Genomic DNA, 22,819 nt, shown 5'->3' with positions numbered 1-22,819 from the left:
GTTTCAATTTTGTATTTATTTTCTTTTGTATTTTAGAGAGTTAGTAAGTTGCTAGCCTATAAATAGTAAATTGGTTCCTTATTAGTAGCATCCTATTCCAAATTGAAGAGTTATCCCATTTCTTTTTTTCTTTCTTTTGATCTTGAGTTGAATTGAGAGCAAGTATCCAAGAGTTATACTAGATCCGAGTAGTTCGAGGTTGTAGTTCTAATGGAGTTAGTCATTGAATCCAACTGAGATGATTGTGATAGTCTGCTTGCAGCCCGTGTAAAGTAGATAATTGTCTTTAGGATAGCACTTACCAGAAGTGTGCTTCAACTACGTTTTGAGTGTATTGTTTCTAGTTGAGGTGTAATCCAATTGCTAGTGTATTCAATTTATATTATTGAAAAATTGCAATGGATAGCAAAAAACATAAGGGTATTTGCAAATATAACAATATTTCTAGTTGTGGTGTAATTCAGTTGCTAGTGTATTCAGTTTATACTATTGAAAAATTGCAATGGGTAGCAAAAAAACATAAGGGTATTTGCAAATATAAATGGTTTTCTAAAATTGCAAAAATAGAAAAAAATTTAATTCAAATTCCCGATTTTTTTTTTATTTTTATAATTTTTTCCTCATTTATATATCAACAAGTGTATCTAATATAATTTATATATTGGTATATAAATCAACTGATGTACATTATATTGTATAAATATGATTTATGAACATGCAATTATTGACAGATAAATATGATTTATGAATGATAAATTTAGTGTATCTATTGTATAACTTATATACTTTATCACTAATATATTAATTAAATTAAATTGATATACCAAATATAAAGTATATAAGATGACTAATATATCAGATATAAAGTATATCAAATCTATACTACCAATACATATGTTCATACACCCATAAAGGTTTATTTGGAATAATAAAAATGAAAATCTATTATTATCTTTTTGCTCTATTTGCGAATTTATAAAATTTAAGAATGTTAACCTTAATAAAACTTGTCAAATTTCGGTTGGAAATTGATAATTTTCAATTATTTCTATATCCGAAGATATTATTAGATGTCAGGGGAGAAAAATCTGAATTTAGAAATATTTGGTGGCAGAAAGTGTAATTTAGGGAAAGTAAAATGAGTCCCGAGGGTCAAAACCCTAGACTCCGACACAGAAGAAAGACCCGAGAATCAACGATCGTTTCCTAAAACTCTCGATTTCGCCCAGTCGGTCTTCGCTTCTCATTGCGCTACCTCTTCTCCTCCTTCTTCATTCTCATAATCTACAGGTTTCTTCATTCTCTTTACCCTCTAATTTTATTGATTTCTACGTCTTTCTTGTTTCTGTTTACGCTACCGATTGTTTTGTATGTTCTTCCCCAAATCTGCGATCCTTCTGCGATTTTCTTGAATTCATTATCTTCCTGTATTTGTGCGCGACTGATTCCGCTGACGACTCGAGATCTAATCTCGTTTTCTTAAAGCCTTGTTGCACTCGGTTACTTTTTCGTTTTCTTTCCTTGTTTTCCGCTATTTTGGCAAGAGCACTGCTCAGGAACAAAGTAGCTACCGACAATCTCGCGTAATTCTTCGAATATTTTGTTCTATATTCCGTTGAATTTTGTTAAAACCAGCCGTATTGTTGTGCAACATGGACATTTAATACCGGTTTCCGGTGTAACATTAATGTTGAAACTTCTTATATTAAGCTGGAGCGGTCTTTTCTTGCCATTGGCCTGAAGCTTGAGTTTCTTCAGATTATAACTGAGCAAACGTGTGATGTTGTAGTGTATATGTGCTAATTCTGATTTAGCTAGGATATGTTACGGCTGTTTGTATTCTCTGTTATCTTTTAATTTCTGGTTTGTTCATGACTTTGATACCTTTTTCCCCCTTGTGGAGACAGATATAACCAGTTTTAGTTCATGGCTGGTCAGAGGAATAGTTACGGAAAACGAAATCATTCCCAGTCTGATTATTCTGAAAACGGAGGGAACAAACGAAGAAGTCATGGTGAGGACCGGGACCAGTTTGTCATAGATTCAGAAGATACCGTTTACCGGTATTTGTGCCCTGTTAAAAAGATTGGAAGTGTTATTGGAAGGGGAGGGGAGATTGTGAAGCAGTTAAGGATAGATACTAAATCAAAGATTAGAATTGGAGAAACAGTGCCTGGATCAGACGAGCGTGTCATAACAATCTACAGTGTGAGCAACGAGATCAATTCTTTGGAAGAAAGTAGTGATTATGTTTCTCCAGCTCAGGAGGCTTTGTTCAAAATCCACGATAGAGTTGTGGCCGATGACTTGATGGATGAGGACTCCGAAGGAGGAGGTCACCAAGTCACAGCAAGACTTCTTGTACCATCTGATCAAATTGGTTGTATTATTGGGAAAGGTGGGCAGATTGTCCAGAATATTCGCACTGAGACTGGGGCACAGGTTCGCATTCTTAAGGATGATCATTTACCACGTTGTGCTTTGAGTTCTGATGAACTTGTGCAGGTAAGTGAATGGCTTTTACCAAAGGATTTTGTTTAGTCTTCCCTAATTTTCTTTTTAAGGTGCATGCTTTTGTTTCGGTGATAGCTTCTTAAATTAGTTATGTTTTTCAGATATCTGGTGAACCCTTGATTGTGAAGAAAGCCTTGTACCAGATTGCATCTCGGCTGCATGACAATCCATCACGATCTCAGCATCTACTCGCTTCTGCCATACCTGGTGTATATTCTTCTGGTGGTTCACTTATGGCTCCTACACATGGTGCCCCGATTATGGGATTAGCTCCATTGGTCAGTCCGTATGGAGGTTATAAAGGTGACAGTGGTAATTGGTCCAGGTCTTTATATTCAGCTCCAAGGGAAGATTTATCTTCAAAAGAATTTTCTCTTCGACTGATATGTCCAACTGAAAATATTGGAGGTGTCATTGGAAAGGGTGGAGCTATAATCAATCAGATTAGACAGGAGACTAAGGCTGCCATAAAAGTTGATAGTTCAGCTACTGAAGGAGATGATTGTTTGATAAATATTTCATCAAAGGAGGTTTAATCTAATCTTTTATATCTTTGTCTTTTGTTGGCTGTGGGTTATAGTTCTGACAGTTCTATTCATATACTGCTTCAGTTCTTTGAAGACTCATATTCTCCCACGCTGGAAGCTGCATTGCGCTTGCAACCAAGATGCAGTGAGAAAGTAGAAAGAGATTCTGGGATTATTTCATTCACAACCCGTCTGCTTGTGCCTACCTCACGAATTGGTTGCTTAATTGGTAAGGGTGGAGCTATCATTACCGAGTTGAGAAGGCTCACCAAGGCTAATATTCGAATACTGTCAAAGGAAAACCTCCCCAAGGTTGCCTTGGAAGATGATGAAATGGTGCAGGTGACTGTTAATTGATTTATTCTCATTTACATGGCATGATGAGATCTTTTTTGTATTTCATATTGCTTGTGTTGGTGTTGGGTTAATTTGGTGGTTTTTCTGATTAGATATCTGGGGATATTGATGTTGCCAAGGAGGCTCTTGTACATATAGTGACCAGGCTTAGAGCCAACCTTTTTGATAGAGAAGGTGCTCTCTCAGCTGTTCTGCCTGTTCTGCCGTATCTTCCTCTATCAGCTGATGGTTCAGATAGTCTAAGTTATGATGGTAGAGAAGGTAAAAGACATGGGCGTGGGCATTCATATTCAAGTGGTTATGGGGGTTTCAGTGATTTGGCTGGTGGTGATGGTTATGGAAGCTACAGTGGCTCACAGGTACATATATTATCCTTGACATGTCTAATTATAGCGATGGGGAAAATGCTTCCTTCTGCTTTAAGAGGCTAAAATGCCAGATAAGATTTTGATGACAATTTTATTTATTGCCTTGATAATTAGTTTGCAACTGAAGCCAACCTTTTCCTTTGTAGATTGGTGGTGGTGGTGGTGGTGGTAGTGCTTATGGGTCCTATGGAAGTTTTTCTGTGGGACGAAGTGGTAGTTCAGGGTAAATTCTTCTCTTCATCTCCATTAGCGGTCTTAATCTTGAAAGCAGGAGGAATGATTTAGATTGACTTTGTTTAGTCCCTGTATTTTTGTCAGTAATCTTGTAATTTGTAAATCTTTCTAAACAATATGAATTGGTTTGACGTAGTTAATGTGAAGTTGATAAAAGGGAAACAATCTTGTATCTGATGGTTTTCTGTTTCTCTAGGGTTTCTGGACATGGCAGTGTTTCTCGGAGGAGAAACTATTCCTAGATACGGTGGTCATTGTATACAGGTATGCTATTCCCTTCTCCCTTGGGGCAGGATTAAAGAGAGAAAATACGGAAGAAAAAATAACTTTACCTTTTTAGAACATTCGCCAACTCACCACTGACAATTGATAGTTTGATGAAATAAAGCTATCCGGACTCCCTATGCTGAAAATTCTGATACAGTTATTTTCCCCTTGCCTTTTTCCTTCCCATTAAAACAGCTGAGATTTTGAAGCCTGAGGGCCAGCCTACTGCCTAAACCTGAAGACCAGATGAACCAGGGTTTGACATATTCATGGCCCACCTCGATGCTACCTTTAGAAGAACCATGCCTGAAGATCCTGTTGACTCTTAATTTTAACTCGTCCACATACCAAGATGACCATGCATAAACTCTTGAGCTCCTTAAGAACCTATTAGCCGAAATGCCTTGGCTTTTTTTGTTGTTTTTCCTGCTCAAAGATTGAACTATGAAACCGTGTTGACTTCCGCATTGGACACTTGTGGAGTTTCGTTTTGTGTGGTTTACTGCTATAAGATTTGATTAGAGTTCATGATGTCCTCGAGATTCTGCTTTGTTTTTTAACCCCCTTGAGTGCACCCTATTTCTGCATGATCTCCTAAATTGTGCAGGGATTAAATGTCATGTTCTGCTCTCTTGCACCCAATGGTCATTCATTTTTATGGCGATATAACATCCCCCACTTTAGACCTCCTAATTTCTATAAAAGAAAAAGGTTCTCTCATCAAGTCTCGTGTTCTAACCTTTGAGTGAACTTAATAAGAAAATCCTTATCTTTCTGGGTCAAGACTTTGGGTGGGTGCAGGTGCCTTCGGATTAGTGGGGGGTGGGGCCTTCAAATTACTGGGTTATCGAAAAAGAATATCAAGTCCTAATAGTTTTGTTTAAGAATATGATATCACCAGCCAGAGAACAGAAGGAAAGGGGGCCAGTTTGTTTTCTAATTATTCAAGCTATATCTATTAAACACAGTGAAATTGGAAATATGTGGTTAAATTAAAGATGCTTGCTGTTTTATTTTATCCATTACGTGAAGATGCAATATTAGGGCAAGCCGGTGTCTAATCTATACTTGACAGGGCAAAAGGTAAGGATAGTTTTAGTTTGAAAATGCATTGGTTTGCTTATTGTTTATGTTTGGTCGGTCAAGTGAGTATTTTTCTAGGAATCATGTAGGATGCCTTGCAATATTTTTGTTTCATAACTTTGAATTTTATATAGGATTTACAGAATTTTATGCTTCAAAGGCCTTTTTTCTGTTAACATAGCTGTGAGGTCAAGCTGAAACATATGTGCCAGGTTACTGGTAACTCTAGGTATAGCAAAAAAAAAAAAAAAAAAAAAACCCCTTTATGCAAGAAAGTTACTTTTTCCGATCCTGGACGTGGTTTGTGCTTTAAGCCTCTGGTTCTTGCTTGGAAACTTGGTAGCTGGAACTATATTGATAATCATGGTGGATACATGTTATATAAGTATGCTGCAAGGGAGTTTTCTAGACTGGCTCATTTTGACCTTGGAAGGTTCTATTTTTATGACTTAGAAAATGAGGGTTAGATAAAATGTCCGTACAAATTGTTAATGTGTTTGGCACAATATGAAGAGTTGGCTTCAAATCAAATGGTTGCTTGCAATCAATTCGAAGATTAACTTGGAGATGATGGCTAGAATGAGCGCAGGATTGGACGAGAATGGTCGGATTGAATTGAAATGAGTCTCTTTGTATTGTTCTTTTTCAATTTTATAGAAACTCTATCGATATTTTATTATTAGAATCTATTTTTATGAATAAAAAAATTAGTGTTATAATTCCTAGTGTAAATGGCCATGAAACATTTGATGGTTCCGATTTTAACATTCCCAAATCCCCACTTGGACTTCTTGAAAAGGTGTTGCTGTTGACGTAGTTGGACGCCTTCGCTGCTTGTGTTGGCTGCTTTATGTGTTTTGACCAGCTTGGTAGAAGCTGGGTTATATTCTATGCATCAGTTTTAGGTGTTCAATTTATTTATGTAGTTTAGTCTGTTTTTTCAATTTAATATTGGAAATATTTCGTTTCAATTTTGATCTTTTGTGACATTTCATCGTTGAGGTGATCCTGTCTTTGAGATGATGCCTATAATTGATGTAGTGACAAAATTTAAATGATAATTAATTAATTTGTACCATTTTGCAGAAATTGTGTTTTTTGATTTAGTAAATAAAGATTGGGGAATATATAGTAATATGATCAACTTATTTAAAAATATAATGAAATAGCAAAAAGTTTCTCAGTCCGTTGAAACAATTTTATGTTTTTTTTTTCTATATTTAAAAATATTTTTGACAGTTTTGTTATATAAAACAATTTCTCATTGGGAAAATTGTGATAGCCAATTATAGTATGGGGGAGAAGTAGCTTTCAAATTCAAATTTCCTCTTGATTCTTTTTAAAATTTCAAAGTTTAATTAAGGTCTTTCTTGCTTAATGGGAGTTGCAAACAAAAAAGGAAATACAATCTATCAAAATAGGAAAAGCTTGAAATAAAAATTTTTGTGCTGTTGTGTTTGCTAAAATCATTTTGGGACCATAATTGTGTTCAAATATCTTCATCTACTTCACAAATTCAGAATGAGAATCAAACTAAGTAATATGATCTCGTTACAAGAAAAAAAAGAAAGCAAGAACAATCCCATTTCCTCTTTCATGTCCTTGTTTTGTTAAAAGACTGCAAAACATAAAACTAAAAAGAAAAAGACATGTCACCTTAGTGAACATAAATTGATATATAAATGTATTAACGATCAAGAAGTTTGTGGTTCAAAATACCTACCTTTTACTCTAAGAAAACAAAATACACTTCAAAACATCAAGTTTGTTTTTAATGATTAAGAAATTTGTGGTTCAAAATACCTACCCTTTATTGTAATTAGAAAAAGAAAACAAAAAGCACTTCAAGTTTGTTTTTATTATTATAATATAATAATAATTTAAAGAATAAATAATATTCAATATTTATCAATGAAAAATAATTAAAAAAATTAATTAATTATGAATAATAATAATTTTAATTATAAATATTTTGAAGATATATAATTATAATTTAATATTTAATATTTTAATTATAATTATAAATATTTTAATAATTTATAATTAAAATTAATCAGTAATGCAAACGTCATACTAATTATAATCTAACACTTAATCATTTTTATTATTAATTAAACTCAACATTAGTGATTTTACTTTTAATTAAAAATATATAAGAAAATATATTTAAATGAGCAATATATTGTATAAAAGGTGAATAAAATGAGATAAAAATATGATATATTAATAACGAATACTAAAAAGTATTTTTGTAAATATGATATGTTAATAATGAACAAAGTAATAAAAAATAATCACAATAAATAATTAACTTCTTATAAATAATCAGTGATGATTATATGTTCATAATGAATTATCAAATTGGAATTAAACTCCATAAATTACTTGATTATTAAAAAAAAACAATAGAGTAATAAATTATTATTATTGAAAATGAAGTTTAATACTAACTAAATTTAACTAATTCTAGTTTATTGATTAAATATATTTAAGATATTTTTAGTTAATAAATTAATAATTTATGTAAAAATAATTCCATTCATTTATATAAATCTTTTTTATAAAAATAAGTCAAGTAAATATTTTAATTATCAAATCGTTAATTTATTATAATAAATATCTATATCATTTTTGTTAAATTAATATTAATTAATTATAATTAGTTAACTATATTCAAAGTGAAATTATATGTAAAATGAAAAACAGATAAAGAGGGGTAAAAGAGAAAACTCATAGTTTTGGAAAGGAATAGAAAACTCTTATCTGTGAGAAATGAGACTATTCCCAGACAAAGAGATGAAAACTGTGAAACAAACATGAGAATTGGATACCGATAGTTAATTTCCATGCAGAAAAAGGATGGGCAAAAGGGGGAGAGAAGGCAATTTAAAATGAAACTTGGAAAGGAGAGCGTGTCAAGCACACAGCATATAATAAAGATTTGGATATAATATATATATATATGTGAAAGTGGAATGGTTTTTGATAGTGCAGCCAATTCTAATACTGAACCCAACTCAACTTCTCTCAATTTTTTGTTCATATCTTTTTGAGTTTTGCATACCAACTTCCAACTGCCCTCTTAACTGAACTCCAAATTATTTTCCCTTTTGGGTCTTCCTTAGGTTGAGCCACATGAGTTGGTACCCTCTAACCCTACCCTAAAATAGGATATATGATGATAAAATGCAAACCTTTTATACTCCTTACCCATTTCCTACCCAAAAAAGGAAATAAAAATACCTACACTCCAAACATAGGGACAAAAGGGAAACAATAAAAGAAAAGTAAAAAAAGAAGAAGAAGAAGATAATCATGAGATTAAAATACAATTTACGTAAATTCCAAAATTAGATTAGACCTGTAATGACATATTTATTGCAAAGAAGAAGTCCTACTCGGTTGTTCGGCGAAGATCATATAATAATTTATAATTTAGAGTCATGATTATTGACAAAAAAATCACATTTAGGGTTTAGGGTTGAGGATGCAATGTAATGTAAATTATATATTAAGGATGTAATTTGATTAATTGAACAATATATAATATTTATTGGTATCATACGAGCCTACATAAACATGAATATTAAAATAATTGACTAGACAAGCCAACCTAATTTCAAAAAGTTCCATACTTCTAGTTTTTTTTTTTTTTTTTTTTTCCCTTACAGAAAACTTAAAGTACAATATCTTAAAAATTATTTTAAAACTACTCAATTTATTTTTAAAAACTTAAAGTATATAATCTATGAAGATCCCCCTGTTTTTGGAGTGGAGTTGTTTGCTCTCCTGTGGGCATGGCCACTAAACTTCACCAAAACAACAATGCATAGCTTAATGCATTGCGTATTAATAGCTCCTTTGTGCACACTGCCTAGCCATGCACATTGAGCTTCCCAAACAAAACCACTTCTCAAACCTTCATAATCTAAACAATAACCCTTCAAAGAAAGATGAAGGCAGTTATGGGCGAGTCGAGTGAGTTGAAGAGTTCCAAACTCAAACCAGGGGTGAACCGTGGTTTGTCGATATTCGATTTCATCCTAAGGTTGGCTGCCATCGTTGGAACATTAGGAAGTGCAATAGCTATGGGAACGACTAACCAGACTCTTCCATTTGCCACACAGTTTGTTCAGTTCAGAGCTGAGTTTAATGATCTGCCTATGTTTACGTATGCCATAATCTAGCATTTGATTTATAATTCAAACTAACTCCTCCTGAATTTACTAACCTGGTTCGAGTGTTTGAGCAGCTTTTTTGTAGTAGCCAGCGCCATTGTAAGTGGCTACTTGGTTCTGTCTCTGCCTCTTTCCATATTCCACATCCTGAAGAGCAAAGCACGTCGGACAAGGGTCGTGCTGGTATTCTTAGACGCGGTATTTCCTTTACCTGTATGAAGTTCAATCATTTTCCATCATGTCAGCAGCTTGCAAAAACCATCGATCTGAGTAAAAATATGCGAGTAAACTTTGGCAGTGATTAAAAAAAGAAAGAAAAGTAGACCAAGTTCGCTTACTTGTGCGTTTTGTGCAATTGTAAACAGGGAATGATGGCTCTTTTGACATCTGGGGCTTCTGCAGCAGCAGCCATTGTGTACTTAGCTCACAAAGGAAATGGCAAGACAAATTGGCAAGCCATTTGCCAGCAATTTAGCTCGTTCTGTGAGCGAATCTCAGGCTCTTTGATCGGATCTTTTGTAGCAATTGTTCTACTTATGATTATGATCTTCCTGTCTGGTGCAGCACTGTCTCGTCGCCGTTGAAAGTAATTTATCATATCACCAAAACCTTGCAAGTTTATGAGAACTACATCTGGGTCTTTTTATCTGCAAATCATAGTGCATATATGAATTTGAGTGTGTTGAAAAATGACTAGAGGTCCAACTTGTCTTTGAGTGTGTGTGATGTATTGTTATTTCTACCAAGTCGATTTAGGAATGAGCTTCAGTTTGTAATGAAAACCGTATGAATACTATTATATCTCTAAGCCAGCCAAACAACACAGAGAGACTTCAACACAAAAACAAGATCAAAAAAAACATTCCCAGTCGTGTAAAAATTTTTGTTGCAAGGAGGAAAAACATGCAGAAAAACGTGGGAACCTTGTTTATTTTATTTTATTTTTTTGAAGAATAACAGAAGAGGCTAGGACAACTTCTTACAGGGCAATGAAACATAAATTTTAACTAATCTATAGTTGTTTGAGTAAGAACAACCATTCTAACCCTCAATTTGGGGATTCCATCTGGAAACATAGCAATACAAAAAACACAAAAATCCTTCAAAATGAGTAATGGTGACCAGATTCGGACATACGTTTCGAAATGTTGGTCTCCAGTCATGCCTTCGACCAGAGCTGGATCTGCACGCTTGTTTCTGTGGCCATAGCTAAAGAGGAAAAGATCCTAAATCATTGTAAAGCTTTGTAGTGATGAAGCATTAGAACATATAACAGAGATCAATTGCCTTCTACAAATTTGGGCTTTGAGTCCAACAAGAAAGCATTAAAGGTGTTATCTGTGTCAATCAGGCTACGACCTGCCTCCTTTTTCACCCCACCATCATCCATCAACTTCCGCACTTTCTGGACTCCATCCCACTCACCTTGTGATGCATATATGTTAGAGAGGAGTACATAATCCCCACTCTCATCCTTCCTCATTTTGAGTAATTGCTCATTTGCGCGCCTTCCCAATTCAACATCTCCATGAACTCTACAGGCCCCAAGTAGTGTTCTCCAAATGATGGCATTAGGTTCAATCTCCATCGTGTCTATAAAATCAAATGCTTCCATCAATAGCCCGGCACGTCCCAATATGTCTACCATACATCCATAATGCTTGATATTGGCCTCAATTTTGTACGTCTTTTTCATAAGATTGAAGTACATTCGCCCTTCTTGTACTTTCCCAGCATGGCTACAAGCAACCAACACACCAACAAACGTGATTTCATTTGGCCTCATTTTCAACCTGAGCATTTCTTGAAATAGATTTATCGACTCCTCAGCATGTCCATGGAAAGCCAAACCTCCTATTATTGAATTCCACGAGGTGGTATCTTTGTTTCTCATCCCTTGAAAAACTTCCAAAGCATTCTCAATGCTTCCACACTTGGCATACATGTCTATCAGTGCATTGCCAAGAAGCACACTTAAATCTCCGCAGCACATGTTGAAAATGGTACGATGTATCTTCTTTCCAATTTCCAAATCTCCCAGATCAGCAGAAGCAGATAAGATACTCAACATTGTTACATCGTCTGGCCTCTGTCCCATATCTCTCATTGCATCAAACATCTCCAAGGCCTGCTTGTTCAATTTAGAAAGCACGTATCCTGCAATCATCGCATTCCAAGTCACGACATCTTTCTTTGGAGCTTCATCAAACAGTTCCTTTGCCTTCTCCACCTCCCCAAGCTTTGCATATGCTGTTATCATCACATTCCACGAGACCAAGTCTTTCATGGGCATTTCATCAAACAACTGTCGTGCAGCATCCAGTTCCCCCCTTCTTGCATAGCCTGTTGTCAAAGCTGACCAAGGCACGACATCCCTTTTAGCAGAAGCGTCAAAAAGTAATCTTGCAGTGGCCAAATCGCCACAATTAGCATGGAAACAAATAAGAGTATTCCTTACAAATTTATTGGATTGAAACCCAAACTTCAGAACCTTCCCATGAATCCCGAATCCCAACTTAACCCATGAAAGCTTAGTGCAGGCCTTGAGTACAAACGAGAAGGTAAATTTATCAGGCCTAACTCCACGATTTTCCATCTGGGTATAAAGAGAAACAGCAGTTGCAGGCTTCAAGCTCTGAGCCGAACCCCTGATCATGGTGTTCCACAAGAAGATATCCGGTTCAGTAATTTGGGCGAACAGTTGGTGGGCATAATTTATTGTTCCAGAAACAGCTATTGCACTGACGAAAATGAGTTCTCTGAGTGCAGATGTGCTTGAATTAAGGCCATTGACGATCAGAAAGGCATGAAATTGCTTCAAAGTACGAAAGCTGGTGCATTTCTGCCATAAACTAGACCTTTGAAAGCGGTTGAAGCTACTGTCATTTGTCATTTGACGATCAGAAAGGCATGAAGACTTAGATTTTGGCTTTCATACGGATCTCCCAGTTTATTTTAGAAATTTGAATTCGCCTTGTATTGCAATTGTTGCCTTAAATTTGGTTAAATTAGAAAGAATTTAGAATTTGATCTCTATGCTTGGATAAAATTCTTTGAAACTAAATTTTAACTCTCCTAACCATAGAAATCAAAATTTTAAGTCATATGAAGGTTCAAATTTGTATTCTACGTTAATACCTTAATTTTGTATGGAACCCCACAAGTTTTACTTTCTATAAACTTTCATTTCAAGATTTATCAAAAAAAAAATGTTCTCACTGCTATAAATTTAATGTTTAATCAATAGATACCCATCAACTAAGTAGGTTACCCAAATTCATATCCACTCATCGAAACGAAAATTTAACTGGCATATATATGTATTAGACTTAGTTTGAATCCTCTTACTTCCTATTGTACTAAAAAAAAACATATGCTCATCCCATTAATTCAAATTATTCTTACAAGTTACAATATTTGAATTCGATCTTGTAGCCTACACTTTTAGGGGATGTTTGACTTAGTAACATGAGTTGAGTTGAGTTGAATTGGTATAATATACCAACTAAGTGTTTGGCCCACAAATTTTAAAGGTTGGTGGAGTTGAGTTAGTAGATTTTACCAACTCACCCCAACTCATCTCAACTCTCCCTTCTTTCCATATTTTCAATGGCTTCACCTATCGGCCATCGCCACACTCCGAGAACTAACTCCGGGCTCCGACAACCACCTCCAATGACAACTCCAGCGACCAACTTTGGACTTCGACAACCACCTCTGTTGACAACTCCGGTGACCAACTCCAAGCTCTAACAACCACCTCCGATGAAAATTCCGACGACGAAATCCGGACTCTAACAACCACCTCCGATGACAACTCCGGTGACCAACTCTGACAACCAATTCTAGGCTCCGAAAACCACCTCTGATGACCCAACTCCGACGACCACCTTTGTGCTACCAACTCTGACGACCAATTGGCTCTGGTAATAAACTCTGATGACCAACTCCGACAATTACCTTCGACTACAAACTTCGATGAAAACCACCTTCGATTATCACCTTTGAGCAAGCAACTTCGATGACCAACTTGAGGCTTCGACAATCACCTTCAACGACAAACTCCGACAACCAACTCTAATACCACCTTCATGCAACTGACTTTTGGCTCCGACAGTCACCTCCGACTACAATCTCTAGCGAAAATCATCTTCGATGATCAACTTCGATGACCACTTTCACCCGACCAACTCCGAGATTCGAAAACCACCTCCAATGACAAACTTTGACAACCAACTCCAATACACCTTTATGTGACCAACTTTAGGCTCCGACAACCAACTCTGACTACAAACTCCAGCAAAAATCATCTTCGATAATCAACTTTGACAATCACTTCCGACTACTATAAGACTGACGATTGTAGGGTTATTGATTATATAAAAAATATTATTTTGTCTATATTAAATGCAATATTTATACATAATGCATTCACGTATCAAATTAGTGTTAAGACTATTTAGACAAAAAATATGTAACATATAACAAAAAAGACTATAAAATGAAAAAAAAAAATTCTTGGAACATTTTCCAGCATGAATTAGTGAAAAATAAAGATTTGTTCTCTAATGATCCTCCAAATTTAGAGGAAATAAAAGTGAAACTGTTGAAGAAATGGGGTGACATTCTATTGGTTGTTAAGATGATTTGATTTCGCTTTAGTTTCTCATTTTATTTAACCATATTTCTAATGAGTTAATTGTCGTTCATTGCCCAAAAAACGAAAGAAAGAAAGAAAGAAAAGTTTTAAAATTTATAAGAAAAAATTGCAATCCATTTTTTATTCAAACAAAAATGGGTAGAATTATTGAATAAAAAAGTTTCAAAACAAAAATAGTAATTATAAAACCAACACATAAACTCAACTCTACACCCAAAACATATGAACTCAAATCGAATAACTCTACACCCCAAATACAGACAAACTCCACAAACATATGAACTCCAGACATTCTATCTCAATTCAGCGTCCCAAACATCCCTTTAAAGTTTATATAAATTTTACATAAATAGTTGTTTGGAGTCTTTAAAAAAACACCACAATAGAGAAATATTACATTTGCTCCCTACTTTCTATACTTACAAAGTTTGGTTTTTTTTTTTTTTTAAAGAAAAAATTATAAATTTTACTAGATTTATTTAATAGTGAATTTTGTGTATTAGTGGAGTTAAATTTGGAGGTGGATTTTGAAGGAATGAGTTGAAAAAGATTTAATTTGGTTTTAGTTAAAATAAGTGAATAAAGATGGGGAAGATAGGGTGAAATTGGGTGTGAAGAGGAGTTTGGAGGAGACCCAAAATTTGATGAAAATTTGCAGCATCTTCTCTAATTCTTCTTGGAAGTAATTGAAAAAGGAGTTATCAACTCTGCCATATGCCCTTTCTTGCAACTCTAAGCCTCAATCATCTGAAAGACCCATTCTTTGATAGAAATAGAAATTATGACGTGTGAAAAAATAGAATGAAAATATTTATATTTGTTATGAATTTCAATATTGTGTATGTCTGTGAGCATGATTTATCTAATTTGAAATTGAATAATGAGTTGCACACTTTTCACTTTTAATGCTAAAGCCATTAATATCATATATTGTGCATTAGATAGACAAATATGTGATAAAGTCTTACATTTTGATTATGCATATGATGTTTGGAATTTTCTTGATAATATGTATAGTGTAGAAAATTCTTTTTGTACTACTAATGATTTACTTGATGCGACGGAGAATTATAATTCTCAAAATCAAGGAAAAATTCATAAAGTAGAAAAAGAAAAATGTGATGGATCCTTATTGTGATTAACGGCTCATTCGGATAACGACTCTCGAGATGAAAGTGACAAAAATGAGGTAAATCATAAAACCCCTCCTTACGATGAACTATGATTCATTTGAAAGCATACAATGTGATCTTAAAAAAGTTAACTTAAGATATATGAAGTTATTGAAGAAGTTTAAGCATTATCTATTGAAAATAAATCTTTGCACCTAATGCATGTTTGAAAAATAGAGCAATTGGTGTTTTGCATGATGATAAATTTTGTGATGATGAAAAATGTGCTTTTAAATGATAGAATGAGTTTCTTGAAAAAGAGAATGATGAACTAAAATCTTTAACATGTGAAATGAAAATTGAATTAAACGATTTGAGAGATAAAAATGAGAAAATGGAATCTTTCTCTTTCGAATTGAAAGATGGAATTGCTAGTTTGAAATATAAAATTCTTATTTTAGTAAATAATAATACATTTTTAGAAAAAGATAAATTTTCTCTCGTTGATAAAATCAAGATTCTTGAATGTGACAATCACGAAAAAAATGATTTTTTCCATGTGCTTAAAGAAAAAGAATTGCTTTGCAAAAGCATGAAAAAGTTAGAAATATTTGTGGGAAATCAAATCTTGCGCATAATCAATTTCATGCTAGACCAAAATATTCTCATAACGTGAACTTTGCGAATAAGCATGAAAAATCAAAATTTGTGCATAAGGATGTTAGTGAAAAATCTAAATGTAATATGCATAGAGCTAAATTTGTGTCTAATCATAAAAATGCTAGAGATCAAGAAAAACTAAAATTTGTGCCTATATGTTATTTTTATGGAGTTAAAGGTCATATTAAACTAAATTGTTTCAAATTGAAAAATGCTCCTAGAAAGAATTTTTTTGAGAAAAAGATTGTGAAAAATCAATTAGTTAAAAAGAAATTTTTACCTAAAGTTACTTGTTATTCATGTGGCAAAGTTGGATAAATTTTATACTTGTTATTTGCCAAAAATAAATCCTAGTAATGTTGGAACTAATCTTAAATAAGTTCCAAAATCGTTGCTTACTAACAATGAAGGACCCAAAAAATGGGTATCAAAATCTTTTGGTTGAGCTTTCTATATAGACGTAGTTCAGGAAGCAAATAGTTGTTTAGATTTTAAATTGGGGAATTATTTCAAATTGAAGTAACTAAAAAGCTTGCTTGAATTCAACAAAGAAAATTAGTTATTTGGTAACATATATTTTTTTTTATTCTTGAGATAATTATGCTTTTGGTATCTTTATTGAAATTATATCTCTGGAATGGTTTTAGAAAATTTAAATTTGCTTTCTTGAATTATATTGTATATAGATTTCAATGTCCGTAGGAAATGATTGAATATCTATTTATTTAGCATTTATTTATATTGCTCATTATTTGACTTTTTGGTCAATTAGATATTTGCTCTATTCTTGTGTTTTTGTTGGAAAATATTGAGGAAAAGGATGTTGAGTTTTTCAAAAAAAATTCTTTGTTTTGATGATAATATATATGTTGCTTATACTATTGGATGAAATTGATAATTGAGCATGTTATTTGGAAAATTTGTTAATTTCTTTTCCATAAGGGCGGTATTTATAGAATCGATATATTCTTGAATCCTTGATTTTTTTTTTAATCAAAATTGGTGTAATGTTTTATTGTGTTGCTACCATGTTTATATTTGATTGATAATGTATTCTCTCTTTTGGTAGCATTGAATTTTCTAAAATAGATCTGTTATTATTTGGTGTCATTATTTGTTTTTCAAACAATTGGAGTTTATATTATAACATTTGATATTTTGGTATCTCAATTGCTTGATTTTTACTTGAATAATTCTATCTCATTGATTTTTATTGACATATTTCTTATTGGAAGGAGATGTTGATATTAGGAGGGTTATACACTTTTATATATGAATTTCATGTTTGATGATATTGGTTTCTCGTATCCCTTTATTGTAGTGTGATCATCTTATGCATATTGTTTATCTTTTTGGGGGGAGTAATTTTCTTTGGAATAATAATTTTTTCTTTGAAAATTTATTTGATATTTCTACCCTCAAGTTGATATGTGCTAAAAAGTCTTTTTGTCCCTTATTAAGGAGAAGTATTCAATTGATTTCCAAAAGGAGAGAAATTTGATGGTCAAACAGAATTAGCCTCTTGAATCTACAATGTTGTTGCTTGTTATATTTTTTTTTGGAAGACATGTTGATAGGAGAAGAAATATAAAGTATGTGTTCATGAATTTGGGGGAAGTTTTCATGTTTTTATGTTATGTTTTCCTTAATTGACTTTTTTTTATTGATTCCTAAAGGGTGAGAGGCATTAAGAAAAATGAAAGCATGTTGTTATTGGATATATTCTTTGTGTTCAAGTGCACTGAAATTGTATTTGTGTTGATTGTGACTCTTGTTCATATTTCATATCATAATCTACTTTGGATTTCATTTTTCTTAAGTTGTTTGTCATCATAAAAAAGGGAGATTGTTGGTTTTTTTGCCCTTAATCTCAAATTAATTAATTTTAGTTAATTAATGAATAAATATTTTGATGATAACAAACTTGCTTTTATTTATTAACAATTTGAATGTTTTGAAGTGTCCGTTGCGTAGAGCTCAGAACAACGGATCTAGCGCAATTTGAATAACTCAAATCAGAGTTTAAAAGAAGAAGATACGATCAAAACAAGCTTAACAGAAAAATTTCGAGTACCACTTGGAGCAATGGAAGAGTGATAGATGGTGGACTTTTAATTTTTTGGATTGGTTTTAAAAAGAAAGTGAATTTAATATTATTTTATGTTTATGTCTAACTCATAGTTTTGGACACATGGTGAACATTGTATTTTGTTAGGTTTTAAATGAATGTAGATATATATTATTATATTATTTTCTTTGTTTGTGTGTAACTGCTAGTTGAGTTTAAAATCTACACCATTGATTTTTCTTTTCCAAGATTCAATGGCCAAAATTAAACGTGATTTTCAACAATTTTTCTTCACTATTTAAGCTCATATTCTTTTCCAAATCGTGGCAATAATTTTTATTTTTTTTCAATCCTCCATAACTCATTAAGCAACAATTGTTGCTCTCTCTCGAAGCTTCAATTTTCTTCTTTTCATCTTCTTCTTGAAAGAGATATTTTATGTTGTGAGGATTGATTCATTGATTGCTAAACTTGTAAATTCACTCTTTTAGAGAGTTTGTCGAGTGTGCTATTTATTTATTTAAACAATTGCAAGGGTTGCTCGGAAAAAGAACATTGTACGGTTCGACTCTAAGTTATGGAAAGAGTCAAGTTCGTAGTGACATATCCAAGAAGAGCTTGGGAAGTGGATTTTGGCCGGTTATGCCGATTCACTATAAAATTCTCGGTGTTAATTTTTCTATCCTTCCCCTACTTAATTTTGCAATGAATTTGTTATTATATTTTATTGTTTGAAATTAATTACAATTTTTGTTCTTGAAATTGATTGGTCATATTGGATTATTTTGATTGGTTGTTCTTAAATTTTTATATCCACAATCAATCTTGTTATTAGAATCAAATTGAGTGCTTTAAAGTAGTATTATTACCTCCTTGATTATTTTGGGTTGAATTTATTTGCATGAATTTATCGTTTAAATTAATATTAGCAAAACGTTTGTTAAATTGTTTATTTTGGTCTACATAGTAAAAAGTTTTCATTAAGTTAAATAAACTCTATTCACCCTCTAGAGTTGTCATGGTAACGTCATTCCTCCTCAGCTGGATTCCTCTTACATTGAGGATTTCCAAAGATTTCAATCTTCCACAAGCATGATCAAGAACAATAAAATAATTTCACAAGCATCTTGCTAGGTTTAGAGTAAATAGTTGATTTCCCCCTCCTTTTTCTGTGACGTGGTCGTATTTTATGTATTTATGTTTAGTCGATTCAATAAACATAAATATTTTACTAATATATTTGCTTAAGACATATATTCTTCTTCCCCAAATGTTCTTTTTTTTGAAGTAACTGTCAGAAAACTACAAGGCTCTCTGGCCAACAAGGAAAGAGAAATCTCTTGAATACACAAAGACATGAACCAAGAAAGATAACAACCAAGCCACAAACCACTCGATCCTACGAATATGCCGTTTAATTGAAAGTACAAAACACACATTAAAAAGAAACCGAACGGAAGGAAGCTACCATCTTTTTTATTTTAGCCAAATAATTTGTCATTTTCACCTAAACTTCCATAAGGCCCCTCATGTAATAGTTTCTCTGTTTCAAACTCTTCTTCTTCGGCCAAGAAGAAAAGCCCAACCCCTAATACAAATGCTTGTGGAGTGGACTTGGACAGGCCCATGAGCTGCCACAATCCCAACCCTAATGAAGCCCAAAGCCCTCCAAGGCCCAATAAGAGAACGACTTGATCAATAAAGGCATATGATAGCCTATCAAGAAAAAAAAAAAAAAAAAAAAAAAACTTTCACCTTTTCTATTATATTATTCTCTAATAAAGTTTATATCGATAAAATTATTGTATTTAAACCATCATCAAATGATCTTAACTCAACAAACTAACTGCAATTTAAATCATATGACTTTTAAATAATTATCTTCTAATAAAATAGAAAATAGTTTTTAAAAAATTAAATACCAATATAAAATTAATATGCATACTTCAATTATTATAGCTAGATCGCAAAAAATGTAATATTATTTTACCATGCAATATAATACGATTCTAAGTTTAAAATTGAAATTTACACAACCTAGTTTATTTCGAGTTATGGATTATTTTTTTGTTTAAAAAAACAATTGTCGCTAATTATTTTAAAAGTAATAACAACTTTAAACTATGGTTTCACGAAGGAGTAGCTTTGTCTGGCTCGAGTTAACAATTTCCGGCACTTGCCTTTGAATTATTTGTTTTGAGATTTTGTAGATATTAGATAAGTTTTGGAGATATTATTTTTAGATATATCATATGTCATTTTAAAAATAAAAAAATATTTAAAAATAGGTCTTTTGATTTTTTTTTTTTTTATTTGTTTTGTAATTATCATATGTAATTATCTTTTGTAATTATCTTTTGATCTTATTAGATAAGTTTTGAATTATTTGTTTTAAAATTATTATTTGGATTTTCTATTTATAAGAATTTATTTTTTTCCAACTCAAATTTTTTCTTATTTGTTTCTTTGTTACTCCGTGATTTAGGGGCTTGATTATAAATAAATAAATAAATAAATAAATACTCCCAATTTATTGGTTGACAATTAATTAAATAATATAAAAAATAATTAAGCCAAATTTAGCCTATCAAAACGTCTATTAAATTTTGTTATCTCTACACTATTACCCAAGTTATTTAATATCCATTTATTATGAAATGTTTTCTTCCATGTCCCCATAAACGTTTTTTTTTTAAATACTAATTTTATTATTTAATTAAAAATGTACACTAACTTGTCAAACTAACATTCTATTGTCGAAATACCGTGTCGGAAAAAAAAATGCAGAGATAATTCAAAAGGATTTAATATAATTGGTTGTGAAGTGTCTCAAGCAATCAAATCAAAAGGTGTTTATTGTAAAAAGAGAGAGAAATAATTTTTAAAAAAAAAAAAAGAAAAAAGAAAAGGAAATTTCATCCATCCGAACATAATCCAATATAAATAAATGTACTGTTTATCATTTCAATGGTCAATAATTCTATTCTCCACCTCATGCAATAATTAAACTAAGTTTAGAATTCTCTATAGAATTGTAAGATGAATTAGGACGTAAAAATATGCTCGAAAAATAAATTTGTTGATGAGAATGTTGAATCGATATATTGTTATAAATATTTACATAAATTGATTGAATTGTTTGACTCATTCAAAGATCAAATAAAGTCGTCATACGACACTTTAGATATTCTTATTTAAACCGTGAGCATCAAGAATCAAGCATTAAAACAATAGATATATGACTTTTTCTCGCAAGTATTGATCTACACATACATATTCTTATGTCAACTAAATAATTATGTACGTCCATATTAATTTCATTTTTTTAAAAAAAAAACATTAGCATGTATTTACATTTTTTTAGTTAAAAGAAGTATAAAATAACCAAATACAGAAAGAATATCGCCATATATTGTTTTCTTTTCATACTAGGTTTTTTACATTGTTAGTAGTTTTTTTTTTTTAAAGAGATTATTAGTAGATTCAAACTCCTATGGCGTTGTTATTATTATTATTATTGTAAAATAAATTGAAAATGAAAAACGTGAACCATAAATAATAACTGGCTAGATTTTTTGTTTGAATTTTTTTTTATATGACGAAACTGTTGAAAATATTTTCAAATGTAGTAAAATGTCATACTATTATCATTTATCATTAGACCAGTGTCTATTACTGAAGTGATATTTTGTTATATTTAAAAATATATTGGTTCATTTTGTTATATATTTAAAAAAAAAACTTTTTTTTAAGTAGAATATTAACCGACAATTTCTCATTCTATTTACCAGCCACATTGGTGAAAAAATACCATATTTTTCTAATATTGTTCCAAGTAGCTTATTTTAGAAAAATCTTTTTAAAACATGTCATACTTTACTTAAAAAGACAAACTTAGCTAGGTAAAGATTCATACATATATTATTAATATGACAAAGTTTAATTGATAAGATATTATACAATTATTAAACCATAGAAGAAAATTAAGATGTATCACAGTCACATTATCGAACATATATATCAGAAATAAATTTATAAAAAAAAATATTTGTCAAATCAAAAGAAGATTTCATGAAAAATCCAACTAATCTTTTGGATAGAGACATTTATGATTTTTTTTGTAAAAAAAAAACGATTGAAAAGAAAACTATTTTTTTAATGCTTTCTAATACTTGCCCCTTAATTCATTTCCAAATCATAATTTGAGTACAATTCATGTTGTTGAAATATTTACTTTCTACCCAAAATATTACAAGTTCAAAATTTCCTACTCTCGATAGGTTGAATTCAAATGATAATAATGATGATAATTTAAATTTAAATTACAAATTTGATCCATATCCTTTGAAAAAAAGGTAGAATTTAGTCCCTATAATTTTAAAAATTAGTTCTTATAGTTTGATTAAAACTTGATAAATGGTTCGTATGATTTTGATAAAATCATCCTAAATAATTCGAAGGAAAAAAAGAGCTATTTTTTTTTTTTTAAAAAAAATAAAACTAAGTTCATATCAAAACCAATCTTTTAAGTATATGAGCAATTTGAAACTTATAATATCAAACATAAGGATTGAGATTGCAATTTAACCAAAAAAATTGAAGAATTAAATGTTAATTAAGCCAATTCAAATATAAAATAATGGTAATTATAATGGAAAGTACTTTTAGAATAAATAATTAAGTGTATAACAATATTTTTAAAAAATTATAAATATAGAATAATTTATCAACGATGACTCCTATTAGAGATATGGTCTAGCACTCATAGACTCTAGGAGTTAGATTTAAATT

At 31.7% G+C, this 22,819-nt stretch overlaps 3 protein-coding genes across 3 annotated transcripts; 2 read left to right on the top strand and 1 right to left on the bottom strand.

Moving 5' to 3' along the window:
* The first annotated feature begins 1,132 nt into the window (after positions 1-1,132).
* LOC120079610 (KH domain-containing protein HEN4) lies at positions 1,133-6,075 on the top strand. Its single transcript, XM_039033847.1, has 8 exons — positions 1,133-1,290; positions 1,908-2,505; positions 2,616-3,044; positions 3,126-3,383; positions 3,491-3,757; positions 3,913-3,989; positions 4,197-4,264; positions 4,463-6,075. Exons 2-7 carry the CDS (start codon positions 1,927-1,929, stop codon positions 4,240-4,242), a joined length of 1,656 nt encoding a protein of 551 aa, XP_038889775.1. The 5' UTR covers positions 1,133-1,290; positions 1,908-1,926; the 3' UTR covers positions 4,243-4,264; positions 4,463-6,075.
* Positions 6,076-8,081: 2,006 nt separating this feature from the next.
* Positions 8,082-10,173, top strand: LOC120079509 (casparian strip membrane protein 1). Its single transcript, XM_039033717.1, has 3 exons — positions 8,082-9,521; positions 9,603-9,726; positions 9,894-10,173. Exons 1-3 carry the CDS (start codon positions 9,304-9,306, stop codon positions 10,110-10,112), a joined length of 561 nt encoding a protein of 186 aa, XP_038889645.1. The 5' UTR covers positions 8,082-9,303; the 3' UTR covers positions 10,113-10,173.
* Positions 10,037-12,460, bottom strand: LOC120079085 (pentatricopeptide repeat-containing protein At5g15300; the record flags this gene model as incomplete). Its single annotated transcript, XM_039033273.1, has 2 exons — positions 10,037-10,175; positions 10,666-12,460. A coding segment is annotated over one exon (1,653 nt), but the record flags the coding sequence as incomplete, so codon positions are not given.
* Between the last annotated feature and the right edge of the window lie 10,359 nt (positions 12,461-22,819).

This window comes from Benincasa hispida, chromosome 6 (genome assembly GCF_009727055.1).
Source record: "Benincasa hispida cultivar B227 chromosome 6, ASM972705v1, whole genome shotgun sequence".
NCBI lineage: Eukaryota > Viridiplantae > Streptophyta > Magnoliopsida > Cucurbitales > Cucurbitaceae > Benincasa > Benincasa hispida.
Note: the sequence above shows the minus strand (reverse complement) of the source record. Positions and strands in the feature narration are given on the sequence as shown.

Excerpts from the sequence above, each read along its gene's own strand:
- LOC120079509 (XM_039033717.1), top strand. The coding sequence starts at position 9,304 with ATGAAGGCAGTTATGGGCGAGTCGAGTGAGTTGAAGAGTTCCAAACTC. Across the intron at positions 9,522-9,602 it reads AATGATCTGCCTATGTTTAC|CTTTTTTGTAGTAGCCAGCG; the intron begins GTATGCCATAAT and ends GTGTTTGAGCAG. Across the intron at positions 9,727-9,893 it reads TGCTGGTATTCTTAGACGCG|GGAATGATGGCTCTTTTGAC; the intron begins GTATTTCCTTTA and ends AATTGTAAACAG.
- LOC120079610 (XM_039033847.1), top strand. The coding sequence starts at position 1,927 with ATGGCTGGTCAGAGGAATAGTTACGGAAAACGAAATCATTCCCAGTCT. Across the intron at positions 3,758-3,912 it reads GAAGCTACAGTGGCTCACAG|ATTGGTGGTGGTGGTGGTGG; the intron begins GTACATATATTA and ends TTTCCTTTGTAG. Across the intron at positions 3,990-4,196 it reads GGACGAAGTGGTAGTTCAGG|GGTTTCTGGACATGGCAGTG; the intron begins GTAAATTCTTCT and ends CTGTTTCTCTAG.